The sequence below is a fragment of the Abramis brama genome (genome assembly GCF_963993115.1).
Source record: "Abramis brama genome assembly, chromosome: 12".
Taxonomy (NCBI): Eukaryota; Metazoa; Chordata; class Actinopteri; order Cypriniformes; family Leuciscidae; genus Abramis; species Abramis brama.
Window position 1 is genome coordinate 15160313 of NC_139974.1, and position 15432 is coordinate 15175744.

The window sequence follows — 15432 nt, forward strand, 5'->3', positions numbered from 1 at the left end:
TTTTTTTTAGCAAAAAATTTAATCTGAGTGTGAGTTTGTATCATTGTGTCACTTTCATTTGAATAGTCTCCAACAGAATTATAGGTTGCCTTTTTAAAAAAAAATGTTTTGCCTTTCCTGTTTATGTAGGCTATTTTGTGATCTGTTCAGAGCTAAAATACTTCTCATCCACAGTCATTTGAGAATTTAGGAAGTAGATCAAAAAAAATTCCACACTTTGTAATCAGAGCGACGAATGACTTATAAATTTTTAATTGCACAATTTAGTTGAGTCATAAATTTCCCAGAGTCATAATCATTAAATTTCTCCTCGTTAATCTTTCAGAGGTTTCTCTCCTAAAACTTCCGAGCACCAATCACACAACTCAGAAATTGCTTTTCAAGACATCAGCTGGAATCTGTTAGATGTATTCTGTCTGTGTATCAAAAATACACAGAGGCGGTCTGTTAACCATGGAAAAAGCAATGTGACCAATAATGTCATTACAGTTCCTGACCTCATTGCTTTCTTGCCGTCAGGGTCAGAGTTCACGACTTCATGTTGTTCTCACTTTATCAGATGTGGGATGCAGATGGTGCCTCTTTCTATTTGTGAACTCTTCATCAAATAGTACATCAGGGAAAAATGCCTAAAAAATTAATAGGCCTATCTGTAATCTGGGTTGTGATATGTTATTAATCTGAGAAAAAGCATTCATGCACCATGTATCTGACTCTTAATCGGTGATGATATCTTGAAACAAACAAGAAAAGGGAAAAGTGCTGCCTGACGTCTGTAACCTCACTGCCAACTAACAGGATTATGACCACAGAAGAGACATTTATTAGCCTTCCATTTGCTTGGCTGGTTGCAGGTCTCATGACAAAGATTAGCGGTATAGAGATGGACTTTGAGTTCTGAGGCTTTTTCCTCTCAAGAACCTGTTTTTGTAATGTCATCCTGAAAACACACTTTACAGTCATAATAATAATAAAAAAAGAAATAACTGCACACTGGTTGGCTCATGTATGTGTGTATACTGGCTACTTAAAGAATAATCCCTATATTATATAACACCTTGACAGACAGTCTGGAGTGTCTCTGTAACAAGGGAACAATCCAATATCTGTATATCCTTATGGTCACAAGTACAAAATCCTTTTGGGTGTTGTGGTTGAGATGTCTCACAGTGGTGGACTGCATTATGACACAGTGTTTGGTATTGATAGGTAAAAGTCCAGCTTCCCACCCTACTGGACCTTTGAGTGAATTTTCAATATAAAACAACATAATTAGTTATATTTTGGAGATCCATTCAATTAACAATAATCAGGCGATTTTAACACCCCTGCAGAGCTGAAAATGCTTCTGTGAAAAATGACATTGGGGAAACAGATTATTGAGTGGGGAATGTCAAAAACAACAGAGAACTCAAGTTACACAATTTTTGTATGTAAATTTTCGATGGGGCTGCCCATGTGTCCCTTCCTCCAACAGTATATATAAGTCAGAAAACAGTGATGTAAGCTGGGCCTGCTGAGTGTGTCAAGGTAATGCTGCAAATTAGTTATTTCCCATTTAACAGGATTTCCCAGACAGGGTAAGAAAAGTACAATTTAAAAATTAATGCTTCATACATGTGCATGTTTATTTACATTTCCACAAGTGATTCAAGTATGCATCTAATTATTAGATGTAAAGGGAAGTCTCTTTTTTTTATTCTTTTTTTTTTTTTTCTTAGCTGAAGAATAACTGAATGTGATAGACTATGTCAACAAATGAACCAGAGAATTCTGGAGAGCAGCAGAGCAGTCAGCTCTTACCAGAGAGGAATATTGCAAGTAGCCAACCACTGAAAACCAGTCACGCACTTCAGCACATGGAGGATCAAGACAAGGACCAAGACAATGGAAGGTAAAAACTCTATATGTTAAATATGAAAGTGTTTGTATATGAACTAAATGAAATATGCTAAATCTAATAAATGTAGTCTTTAAATATCTAAAAAAACAAACAAACAGAACCTCAAAACGTCCTAGCTGTTTTAAATCCCCGATACTGCCCACTACATCCGTAAATGTGCTATTGTTTAGAGTAACATTTTATGGTAATTGATTCTAGCATTCTATCAGATAATCTGCAATGTGCTGAAGCCTGGATTTTAAACAGAAAAGATAATAATAATAACAATAAACATTTATTTGTACGGCCCTTTTCATACACGAAATGCAAAAGACTTCACAAGCATAAAAACAAATATTGGCAATACAATTTCACACATTATCAATATATACAAATATTCAAAAACAACTATAAAAGGTTCACAAGGTAAAATAAAGACACAAAACAAACTTTTACACAATATCAAATATTCATTAGCAACTTTAAAAAGATGCTGTATGTCTTGCCTTTTAACATTATGAATGCTAGATGCCTCTTGCGTTTAATTTAATAAACAATTCCACATTTTTGGAGCATAGTAGCTAAAAGAAGCGCCACTGTATCACTTAAGATTTGCTGTATAATGTGTCAAAAGTTTGTGTCTATTATAATGTGTCTACAATTTGGAACATATCTTGACAGACAGTCAGTAATATATTAAGTTGCCAGATTATGCAGTTTTTATAAACTAATAAAATAACCTTAAAATCAATTCTTTGGTGAACTGGCAACCAATATAATTCCATTGGTGTAATATGCTCTCTCATTTTTATTTTCATTAGTACTCTGGCTGCTACATTCTGTATCAATTTTAGCTTAGCTATGCAAACCAAATGGAGCATGTATAATGAAAATAAAAGTGGCCCAAGAATTGATCCTTGGGGAACACCATATAATATTTAATGTCTTTGATATACAGTCACCATATTGACTAAGAAGTTCCTTTCTGTACATTACATTAATATGCATACTGAAAATATATGCAATTAGGAAACAAATATTTGTGTACATAGTAAAGACCTAAACTCCACGTAAAAAAACAAAAAAACATTTGATGTTTATTTTGTAAGACTTAAAATAAATGTTTTGTTTTGCAAAATAGCAGTTGTTCTGCTCGTTTTGGACACTTTTATATTTCAACAATTAAGATGTTGTAAATGAGTCACTGATGCCAAATGAAAATGTCAGGTCTTGTGCACATACCACAGTAAAGAGAGATACTGAGATAGTTGTCATATGCCAGTCACAGTCCACATTGCGGTGACTGTCATGTGACCTGGCTTCTGACATTTAGTTAGATTTTAATAATGAAACTGAAATGATAAAAAGAGACATTCTCCTTACAATATTTATTTATTTATTACTGGCTATTTTTGCTTCTATACCAGACTATTTAATATTTCTACATGTAAATGACCTCTACTATGATTGTCTATGATTGATTTGTGATTTAGTTTGCAATGTTCCAGTCTCTTTGCAAGGCCTGCATTACATTGTCACAGGTTAACAAAACAATATGCACAAAAATCAGGTCAGACTGATTAGGGACACGGGTGAAAAAAAAGAAAATAAAACTATAGCCGTTTGTGTCTAATGCTGAGATCTCCAGAAGGATATCCCATGGGCAGAACATCGCAATGATTTCTCCCGCATCTATACCAACTGGAATTATTTGCTTCATTGGATGTTTGGGATGAAGTCATAAAATGGAAATATGTAAATATGTTAAATCATAACCATGATGATTTCTAAATGATCCATTTTTGTGTAACTTTGTTCCAGTTATAGGTTCTGGGTGTATTAGGGAGGGAGCTTATCATTGTGAATGTTCAGCATGTCTGTATACATATTCTTTTCAAAAAAAGCATTTAAAACCTGGGTAACACTTTACAATAAGGTTCCTTTATTAAACATTAGTAAATGTATTAACTAACATGAACTAACAATGAGCAATACATTTACTACTGTTTTTGTTAATCTTTGTTAATGTTAGTTAATAAAAATAAAGCTGTTCATTGTTTGTTCATGTTAGTTCACAGTGCATTAACTAATGTTAACAAGATTTTAATAAAGTATTAGTAAATGTTGAAATTAACATTAACAAAGATGAACAAATGCTGTATAAGTTTCAGTTCATTATTAGTTAATGTTAACTAATGTAGTTAACTAATGAACCTTATTGTAAAGTGTTACCAAAACCTGTTTTTCAAGATATGGATTAACAAATGATGAGCTGGTCCCATGGAACAGTTTTCGAATATAATTTTGCTAGAACTTTTCTTTTTTATTGAGCAATTGGCAGTGTCATTGTAAAATTTGGGTAATTTGTTCCTTTAACAACAAACTCAAGTTAAAAATAGATTAAAAACAGCTGTTATATTTATAAAGAGGTCTCTATATATCAAGGCTTAGAGTGCCAGAAATAAATATTGAACTTATATGAACTTATAAATCAATACCAACGCACATATTTTGTAGGTTAATATTTGTTTATTGATTATTATAATAATAATAATAATTATTGTTATTATCATTTTTATTTGGTGTAATAATAACGGTGAAGCACCTGCTGATTTACACTTACAATAAACGTAAGTGACGAGAAGTATTTTCAGTGTTGAGAGCCGCGCATGCGCATGTCAAAGTCAAAGTCCGGAAAAAAACCTTTCATTTCTCTAGGAATCCCCACACGCGAACTTGTTGCCATTGATCACATTAGTCTCTCAGGAGCACCTGGAGAGCGGCGGAAGAGTTACAAAACACCAAGGCATAAAACACGACAGAAAAGGTGAGAATAACAAATTAATGTAGCCTATCTCATTTTATGACGTGAACTTATAAATAAACTTATAGGCTTTACTATAATGAATGTTAACGAAACAGTAGGCTAGAGTAGAGAAACGGCAGAAAACGTTTGTGTTGTTGATACGAAGTAGGCTACCGCCAAACTGTAACCGTTCAGCGAGATTTTCTAACAGAACATTACCGCAGCATGGTTCTTTTTCCACACTGTAGTTAAAGTTTTTTTTTATTTTTTTATTTTTATTGAATGCCACTACTTGTGATTTTTTTTCTTAAAAAAATCTTTCGATTTTGTTAAAACTATTCTTTTATCTTTTTGCTGTACATTGAACATATAGCCGTTCGTTTTAAGTGGTTTATTTCTAAGTGGTCACAATGTATAAATCTGTTGTGCTTAGGGTCACTTGCTGTCTGCTGGCCAATTAGTCTGGGATTCCTAGAGTACTACTAGAGGAACTAAAGAGTAAGTGGTCACAATGTATAAATCTGTTGTGCTTGGGGTCACTTGCTGTCTGCTGGCCAATTTAGTCTGGGATTCCTAGAGTACTACGAGGAACTTAACGAGTAATTAAGTTATAGGCTAATCATTGTGAAAATCATAATTATTTTGAGTATCAATGAAAGTCACAGATGGCATGTTTGTTTGGACTAATGCTAATGGCACTTCCATTTTAGGATGCACAAAATAAGGAAAAGTGGTCTGCTTTATGATTCACATTACTCAGCATGCCATAAGCATGCACAGTGTGGGAATGCAAATTTGTTAAAATGTTTAATTTAGGTTTACATTGAATTTAGCATGTTAAGGGTAGGTATAAATTATGATTATCAGAGTTTTATAAGCAAAAGACTCTGGTCAGTCCTGTTTTACTGAAACTCTTGGAGTTCGTTTTTTAGCAAGAAAGTCCAGCCAGTCCTGTACTCGGGTCTCAGTGTTTGAATAGATATGCTAAGTGGATTAGGGTGGGCAATGCTCTCAGTCTAAAACCGGTTCCTAAACCTGTCTTTTTCGGTTCCTGCCCCTAAATGTATATAAACTGTAAGAGAACATTCACGTCAGACTTGGTGACTGCAGCTACCGACAGCTCGTGTTCTCAATAAAGAATCCTGCTGAAGAAACAACCAAGTCTCCTGGTCTTTCGATTCTAAGTTCACAACAACAGCAAAACCTGATTTCATTGAAAGAGTTGAAATTAATATCTGGGTTTGCTTTTAGATACAATTGATTTATTGTTTTAATGTCTGACCTTACCCCATTCCTCACTGGGACTTGCTGCCCTGCTCAGTAGAAAAGTTAGCATTGCTGCTTTGCTTAAATACTTCAGTGAAGTGTTTTATTTTCACATTGATTTATATCAGGTTGATCAAAATGGTTTTTCATAACTTTGTTGAGCTCTTGAATCACAGTTATAACACTGTAAAACTTGTTAGTTGTCATTTTTTATACCATTTCCTATTTTCTCTAGTCTTAGTCCAAGAGAAACAAAACAATCCAAGTTACCTACTAAAATGTTCCAACACTCAAAACCAGTCTCTTTCTATTTCCAGTCAAATCTCTGAGATGGAAAATGAAAGCCTTGTGAAGAAGGTCAGTGTCTTGTTTTTCTTTACATTTCATGTTCATCTGTTTTTTTTATTTTTTTATTTCTTTAAATGAAACCACAACTTTCAAAAAGAGTCTTTTGAAATTAGTCTCATCTTGTGATTGGTGTTCTGATGTTCAAAATTATATTCAAAATTATATTCAAATATAAGTTAAGTCTACTCAAATGGATTATTTTGTTTTGCTAAAATTAAATGTTTGCAGCATTTAACTAGTAGCCTAACTTTTTATCCCAATGCCTTTTTAGATCAATGTTGACTTGATCATTGTATGAGAGAAAGAAAATGAAAGTCTCTTTGGTGGAATGTTTTTAATTACACTTTGTAACTGAACTGCAACTGTATCATGCCTTTGTCTGGAATTTTTCAAGAGGAAACTGGCAGCACATAATTTCACTGGCAATAGTTGACATTTGTTTATCAAATGACTTTTCACAACCTTGTAATACTATAAAGACTAGTTTTCATTAAAATTATTTATATTTTGTGATATGTTTATTCAAAAATAATAACTTTAATGAATGTCTCTAAGATTAGATGCAACATGGGTTATGCGCAACAAACTTCTGTATTCTTCCATAGTCTTTTGTGTGCTTTGTTAAATATAGAGCTGTTTTACTCAAGATGCCTTCAAAGGAGCGAGCAACAACGAGCATAAACATTGTTCATCACATATGGACATTGATATCTAAAAATGTTTTTTCTTCTCTTCTCACTAACATTCAGATATTAAAATTGAATAAAATGCCAACAATAAAAATAACTAGCTAGGTTAGCTGATTTCCATAAAAGTCCATTGATATCACCATCAGTTCATACTACTGTTAACACTTTCTCTGACAAGCGGATACGATGAGACCTGTTTTTCTGTTTGTTCATGTGACGTTTGGCATAAAGCCTATTCATATGGCTTGTATATATTGACTACAGGAAATTGTTCTGTTTTGCCAGTAAGTTCCTGTAAAAACCCTTTGAAATGTCTAAGAGGGTATTTTTGAGAAGTGTTCTGTTTGACCTCAAATGGCTGTGGTACAACAAAGTGTGTTGATTTGAGAAATTCCAATTGCATATTACAAATAAATTCCAAATACCCTTTCAAAACTCCAGTTAGTGTGAAAGGTGAATGAAAGGGCAGAGTCTGAAGCAACACTTATCTTAAAATGGGGTAAAACTGTGACTCATAATGGGAAAAAGTACAATCACACTTTCTGCTGTGCTGAGTCACTTCCTTGTTCAATTTGAAACATTTCAGTGATCATAAACGCCTAACACTGACTGTTTCTCTTGTTGCAGGAGTTTATAAGTGTATGGGTACGAGATCCTCAGGTACACAAGGAGGATTTCTGGCACACGTACATCAACTATGAGATCTGTCTTCATGTGAGTGCAGTACCCACATGTTTACATTGCACTGTTGTTACTGGGAAATGTTATTAATCAGACTTTATTTTCTAATGGATGTTTGGCTTGCCATCTGTGTATATATATTTTTTCCATCGCCACATGTTTACCAATGTGAACATTAATTTCAATATATTCTTTTTAATTTTAGACCAATAGTATGTGTTTCCGAAAGAAGACCTCTTGTGTGAGGAGGAGGTATAGTGAGTTTGTGTGGCTGCGGCAGAAACTGCAGAATAACGCTGTGCTCATGTAAGTACATTTGAGGATATCACACTCAGGGCAATACAATATTATATATTTTTTTTAAATAAAAAAGTAATGCAGAAAAAAACAGTACTGCACAGGCATTTGGTCTTATTAGGGGTCGTAAAGGCCCTGTTTACACCTAGTATTAAGATGCGTAAACATTATGGGAAGCGCGCTATCCAAATGGGATTTAAATTTTGTCGGCTGAAGACCCAAGTAAGGTTTGAAGACACAAACTTACCAAGCACATTGTTCTCTCACCATTCCTGATTTCTAACGCACACTCACAGCATTCGGCGGCATCTTGTGGCTATCAGCAGAAACGAAAGCTGCTACAGAAAAGGCAAAATACAGCTAAAGGTTTTAGAAAAACAAAAAAGCTCTAGGAAAAAGAATACATTGACAACAGCATAATCAATAATTAATATTTTTTACTGATTCTCTCAATTTCTTTTCATGATTTGGCACGTTTCATTGCGTTATCACAAATAAAAAACAATTGACTCCAAGCACAACTGAGCAGTATGCTTACAAAATCTTTAACACATTTTTAATAATATTTGGATAAAGGATGAAGATGATAATTTTCCTAGGCTAGAACACTTTTTGCCACTACTGTATGGCAGTTCATTGACTTTCCAACTGATCTTCAAACCATGTGGCAAAAGCAAGTCACTTTATGAGGATTGCAATCTTTCCTGGAGTTGTTGGAGCCGTTGATAGAACTCAAGTTCACGTCATTGCTCTAACTATAAATTAAGAGACGCATATCAATAGAAAAGGATTCTGTAGCATCAACACTAATTTTTGTGATAATTTTCTGCAATGCAAATCCATTTTAAAAAAATGTTTCAGTGTCTTAATTGATTTTATTGTAATTACGTTACATGATTGGTGTCATGCTGTTGTGACTTCACCCTTGCAGGCTCACTATTGGATGATTTAAAGTCCCTCTATAGTCAATAATTTTATCCCTTAAAATGGTATATTTAAAAAAAATTCCCTGTGAAATTGTTGTATTCATGCCTTAAATGCTTGAATGTATCTCTACACCCTTGTTTCATTTAGAATACGCGGAATATGCAAATTAGCCCCGCCTTCACTCACTCATACAGGCTCGTCTGCAAGTAGATGTATCAGAATGCTAATGCGCTTTATGTATCACTCTTTACAACGTCGGACACATAACAGTATTTAATATGATTAGCCTTTTGCTTGACTACGTTATCAAAGTTAATAATGTGTTGCTAATGTTACACAAACTATGTTCCCGTTCACCATCTCAGAGTCTGCCTTCTAAAACTCAGCATCCTTAGATTCCACTGCTTCGCAGCATAGTAATAATGATGATATGCTAAATCCCATCAGCACGTTGACAGGATTGGTTACAAGGTAGTTTGTGACGCAAGGAACACCGTGATTTCAAACCGCGTCTTTTTTCACTGCAGTTTTAAGGAGAAAATTCTCAGCAATGGTGTTGACTTATGAATTTGCACATGATTTGTCTTAAAGCATATTAAAAACACCACATTAACATATAAACAACATTAAAAACACCACAGGGGGTCTTTAAAAGTTGAGGGCAGCCATTTTAGAGGGCAGAGTCTTAGACTTTGCTGAAAGTTGATTTTTCCCTCATCTAGTTCCCTCTACTTGTGATCCGATCGACCAAAACGCATCTTAATACCAGGTGTAAACATGGCCATAAAGTCACTGTATAAATTTGATTGTTAAGGATATGAGTGTAATCTCTCCCTTTCTTTGCAATATGTCTTTTGTTTCTGTAGAGAGTTACCTAAACTTCCTCCCTGGAATCCTTTCTTCAATCTCAATAATGACAGCCAGATCACTCAACGGATGCAGGGGCTGCAACAGTTTCTTGAGGCGTGAGTTTCTTCTGGCACTCCTTGACACTGTGTCTCCTTTTTTGGTCATGATTAATGATTAACTTGATAAAAATTCATTTGAAAAATAATTCTGGACATTCAGCAATTAATACATTCTATTCTAGATTAGACATGAAGGAAATGCAGTATTTTTGCCATCTAGTAGCTGCTGTAAACCTTTAGATAGAGTAAATATTTTTTACTCAAACATATAAAACAGTATATATTTGTGCAATATTTAATGGTATAGAAATGAATATAGATAGTAATGCAGTGTTTCATTGTATAGCATTATTGTTGTTTTATTGGAAACCTTTTTATTCTTTTCTCTTTTTAATATTTATTCTGTCAAAATGAACAGTTAAGTCATCACAGCCACTTAATATTTTGCACTTCTTTAAATAGAAGTTCTTTAAATAGAATTTAAAATTTCTAAAACTCATTATACTCCATGTAGTTTTATTTAATTGTTTGTGTTTATAGAGTTCTACAGACACCATTACTGCTGTCAGACAGTCGACTGCACCTGTTCTTGCAGTCACAACTGAGCATTGCAAAAATGGACGCTTGTGCACAGGGACTGACACATTACACTGTTGCACAGGCAATCCAGCGCTGTATCGGCGATGCACGTTTCCCTGTGGAGGAACCGCATCAAGAAGAAGACAGCAAAACATGCTGCGACTCAGACTGTGACAGGTGTGCGCCTCTGTCTCATAAATATCATAAACCCAGTGTTACTTAGATATGTAAATTGCTTAAACGAGACAGATTTGGTATTTTAAATGTTTTATTCATCTATGATCATGCCATGGTAGAACTTGGTAGATGTTGAGAAAAAGAGACATTAATAAATAAAAGGGGCATTTAAATATGTAGATTGATTAAATTTATGTATGTATTACATTTAATACATCTGTACAAATATTGTGATGCACAACATGAATATTCCTGTCTGATTGACTTTGTGTGGCAATTTATTTCTTTTTGCAGTACAACATCCTCTGGCTTGGGCAATAGTATAGGACCTGTTGAAGAAGACTCTTCCCATAACGAGAGCTTTGCCCATGAATTTCAAGCCACGACCCCTGAGGCAGAACTTTTTAGCAGCCTGTCTTCATCTCCTAGCAACCCACAGCATGTGCACCCTTGAAGTGAACTCAGGAGATGTGCACATACATATACTCTGTCAAAGAGAGCCCCTGTTGCTGCTTACAGCCTCCAGAGTTCTATTTGGATGGATAAGTGAAAAAAGTTTTTTATTACATGTTGTGTTTGTGTCCTTGCTGTTTTTTTTTTTTTCTATGTATAAAATATCTTTTTATTTCATTTCCTAATACGAGTTGGCTTCATTTTAAATCATCCTCCTTAACTCAAGTGCTGACATGGAAATAAAACAACAACAACAATTGGAGTAAAGTAGACAGGAGTGAATTACAGTATGACTTTGCATCATTCCTGTTTTTCTTGATACTTTCATTCAGGTGTCCACTGTATGTGTTTAATGTGAGCTTTTTAAAATCTCTCTTCAGCATTTTCTTCTGTACAGATGTGCTTTTGTTTAACAGATTTTAAAATAATATCAGTAAGTTGCATAATATCATTTATTACTTTAAATGTTTCTTAAAAAAATCTTATATTGACATTGCTGAAAATGAGTGTTGAGGAATGTAAATGTGTGAGGGAAGTGTTATAAGTACATTTATTTTATTGTGATGTGGTGTATATTCAGCATTAAATGAATAAATGTTTTTTTTTTTTTAAATCCTAGTTGTGAATGGAATTTGTTGATGAAATGCCTAGAGATAACGTATTATCTATAAATAAAACACTAAGTAAGTTTTCAAATAGAGAAAGAGACTAGTTTCTGCCTGTTGTTCACATGACACGAGCCATTCAAATTATATTAAATGCATTTCATTTGTTAAGCCAACATGATCATAAGTTTGATCATTATAGGATAAAGGGCATCATCATATGGGCAACATTAATATTGCGAAGGTCATTGGTGCATAAGAGCTGGATGCAACAAGCTTACCTTTCCTGTAACATGGACTACTTATTTGAAAGATTAAGGGTGGATGTTGCACTTAACCTGCCACATGCTAAATGGTTGTCTCTCTCTCTTTCTCTCTCTCTCCATGCACAACACAGCACTTTTTCAGTAGGCTATCTAATTGTTGTTTAGGAGAGAGATTAAATTCTCTATAAATGAGGGATGAAGTTTTTGACAGAAATGTTTTGTTGACACCGGTGGTCAGATTGGGGTTATGTTCGATCTGCGTAGGCGTAGATTCATCAGCATCTAGCAGCAGCCGATAAACACTTTCAGTATTGTCATCCAGATCACTAGAATCGCAAAAGCCCACCAATCTCTGCCGCTGCCAATCACCATCACTGTGGTGCCAAAACTAAACCCTGTCTGTTATTATATAGAGTATATTTATTAGGCCTATATTACATAATATATAATAATATTATCAATGCAAAAATATTATAAAAATACAATAAAAAATTTCAGTCATGTGAAAAAGAAAGGACAAGGTTTTAAGTATCAGGACATAATTTAAAAAAATCATCTGATTTTAAGCATGTCTTAAAATTAGGTAAATACAATCTAAGATGAACAACAACACATGATACTACACTGTGTAATTATTTTTTTCATTTTTTTTACTATTTTCACAAGTAAGGTGTACATTTTCAAAACTCATAGTACTAATATCACAACAGATCATCAAAAGTGCACTTTTTTCAAACATTTCAGCACATTTTCAATTGTGTTAGTACACAAAATCACAAAGTGTCCTTTTCACAACACAAAAAATGTGTTTCATCTATATAAATGTTTCATTCACAACAACTGCCTTTCATAATGCCATTACTATCAAACTTTTGATTTTCATCTCTTTTCGTTCAGGTTCGAGCCATGGCAGTTTCATAACTTCATACCTTTTGATAACACACTATTTCAAACATTATGGATTCTATTATATAAGTTAGGTAATGTAAGTGTATTACATAATTACACTATTACATTCACGTGTAACTGATTGTTAAAAGTGCTAAATTGAAAGAAGATTATACTGTTGTATTTCGGTGATTAAACCAAATGTTCTCATTACATTTTACAATAATACTGTGTTTGAAACAATGATTTACTGAAATTTGACTGAAATGTGTATAAAATGAAAGCATGAGATCGGGTTTTTAAAATAATGTCTAGCTGTGTTACAAGTGTGATCAGTTTGGATTTTTGTACTAAGAGTTTTGAAAATGTACACCTTACTTGTGAAAATAGTACCAAAGCGAATAAAAAACTGTAACATAAATAAAGCCAAAATGGAGAAGTCATATGTGACCATATAAGTACACCCATTTGATTTAATTGCTTGTAGAACCTTTAGCAGCAATAACTTGAAGTAATCCTTTTCTGCATTACATTTCACGAGTTCACACTTCAGATAGTCAGATAGAAGTCAGATAGAATAAATGGTATGCGTATTTGGCTTGCTGTCCGTTCGGCCCGAACCCAGAGTCCCTCCGTATTCCTGGCTGTGGAAGGAATAAGCCAAGAGTGAGGAGTCGGGGTGGTGGGGGAATGCTGAAAAACTGTCGAGGAATGTAGGTGAGTAATTGTTGATGGCGAGTTGATTGGATTGATTATTTAAACATGCTCCCCCCAAACTTTGTTTAATGAAACATCATTTTTTGAAGTTTTTGCCCATTGTTCTTTACAACATTGTGAAGGGGTGGATTCTGGAATCCACTGCTGCTTCAATATATCTAATGAGTTATTATAATCAAGGTATTAATCAATATTTTTCCTTCTAAATATCACATGAGTTGAATGACTTCTCTAGGCTTTTTACTTTGTTATAGAAGTTACCAGTGTGATTACTGAAATTTTCTTTTCATGTATTCTCTAATGTCTGTCTGAAATATCTGAGAGGTGACTGAAGGCCCAATGCCAGGAATGCAGTAACAGTGCTTGCTCAGCCCAGCTCCCAGAAATGAAATATGGACTCGTTTTGTGTTTGAGAAAGGTCTTCAACATGTGTCAATACATACATCTGCTTTTCTAGGGTACTCTGACAACTATGGTCACAGGGGTCATTGAAGTCTATAGTTTAACTTTGTTAAAGCCTTACTTTCCAGTTAGATTAAAAGTGTCCTCTCCTTGAGAGAAAGAACGTATTATCTTGATGTTTTGAGAAGACTCTCCTGTTTATAGTTAGAGCTTGGCCAAATCCAGCCTTGAAGAAGATGTGTGTTTCTGTGTGTGTTAGTATTCTTGGTTTCAGGTTAAGGATCAAATGGCATTATTGGAGATGGACTGACTTGTTTTCTTCGACATGTTGGTGCCCAGCAACCCAGATCTGCGACCTGGAAGGTCACGACGTGCCTAACTTCAGGGTCTGAGTGTCAGCCGCATAATCGATGGAGATATGCTTCAGTCTATCTGTCCATGTGTAGAAAATTACTATGTTTATCGATTTCTTAGCCAATCAGAACCATTCAACCTGAAGCAAGGACGTAGATTAGACCTTGGTGTAGGGTATAATTGCTGTGATCTTTGTAACTGTAAGCGGAGCAGCCTACAAACTCCTTGTTAGTCTTGAAGCTGACTTCTGCCTGATGAAACTGCAAACTATCTTCAGTAAAAATGTTCTTTAATTTATTATAATTCTGACTCTTGTCTTAAATTGACTGCACTTCTGACTCCGGGTCTAAATTAATCATACCTGGTCCTTGGGTCTTTAACTGTAAATCCCCTGACAATTGCTTCATTTCTTTGAGGTTTGTGGGCATCTGTTTATGCAAAGCTTTCTTAAGGTCCTGCCACAGCATTTCAATCGGGATGAGGTCTGGACTTTGACTGGGCCAGTGCATTGATTCTTTTCTTTTTTCAGGGTGAATTTGGGGTGAATTTGCTGGGATGTTCACTCCTGGGAAGAATGGCAACTGTCTTGAATATTTTCCCCTTTTGAATAATCTTCCTTATTGTAGAATGATGGACTTCAAATGGTTTGGAAATGGCCGTATAACCCTTCCCAGATTGGTGGCAGCAACATTTGCTTCTCTAATAGCATTGCTGATGTCTTTCCTCCTTGGCACACCTGAATGCTCCAGACCTGCAAACTGCCAAAACTTCAGCTTTTATAGAGTGGGCCATACTTGCTGATGATCAATTAAACAAAGGCATTTGATTAACAGCGCCTGACTGCTATTACCCTCTTAAAATGGAAGCAGTAAGGGTGTACTAGTTTGTCACACATGGCTTCTCCATTTTGGCTTTATTTTTGTTATATAAATAATGACAGTGCAGTATGTCATGTGTTGTTCATCTGAGGTTGTATTTACCTAATTTTTAGACCTCACAAGAACCAGATGATTTTTTTATTATTATGTCCAGATACGTAAAACCATAGAATTCAATAGGGTTCTTTTCACATGACATATGTAATCATAAACCAGTACAAAAATAATCATAAATATTATAATACAAATAAAACATGCAGACAGACAGATAGATAGATAGATAGACAGATAGATAGATAGATAGATAGA

General features: G+C 34.5%; 1 protein-coding gene across 2 annotated transcripts; it reads left to right on the forward strand.

Moving 5' to 3' along the window:
* Nucleotides 1-1872: 1872 nt before the first annotated feature.
* On the forward strand, nt 1873-11707 carry snx10a (sorting nexin 10a). Of its 2 annotated transcripts, none has more exons than XM_084130206.1 (8): nt 1873-1894; nt 4601-4709; nt 6272-6311; nt 7619-7705; nt 7878-7978; nt 9763-9861; nt 10345-10560; nt 10855-11706. In XM_084130206.1, the coding sequence occupies exons 1-8, from the start codon at nt 1888-1890 to the stop codon at nt 11012-11014; spliced, it is 819 nt and encodes a 272-aa protein (XP_083986332.1). In that variant the 5' UTR covers nt 1873-1887; the 3' UTR covers nt 11015-11706. The 2 variants fall into 2 exon arrangements, with proteins under 2 accessions (XP_083986332.1, XP_083986333.1); XM_084130207.1 differs by lacking the exon at nt 1873-1894 and adding an exon at nt 5122-5186 and having other exon boundaries at nt 4584-4709; nt 10855-11707.
* Nucleotides 11708-15432: the final 3725 nt, after the last annotated feature.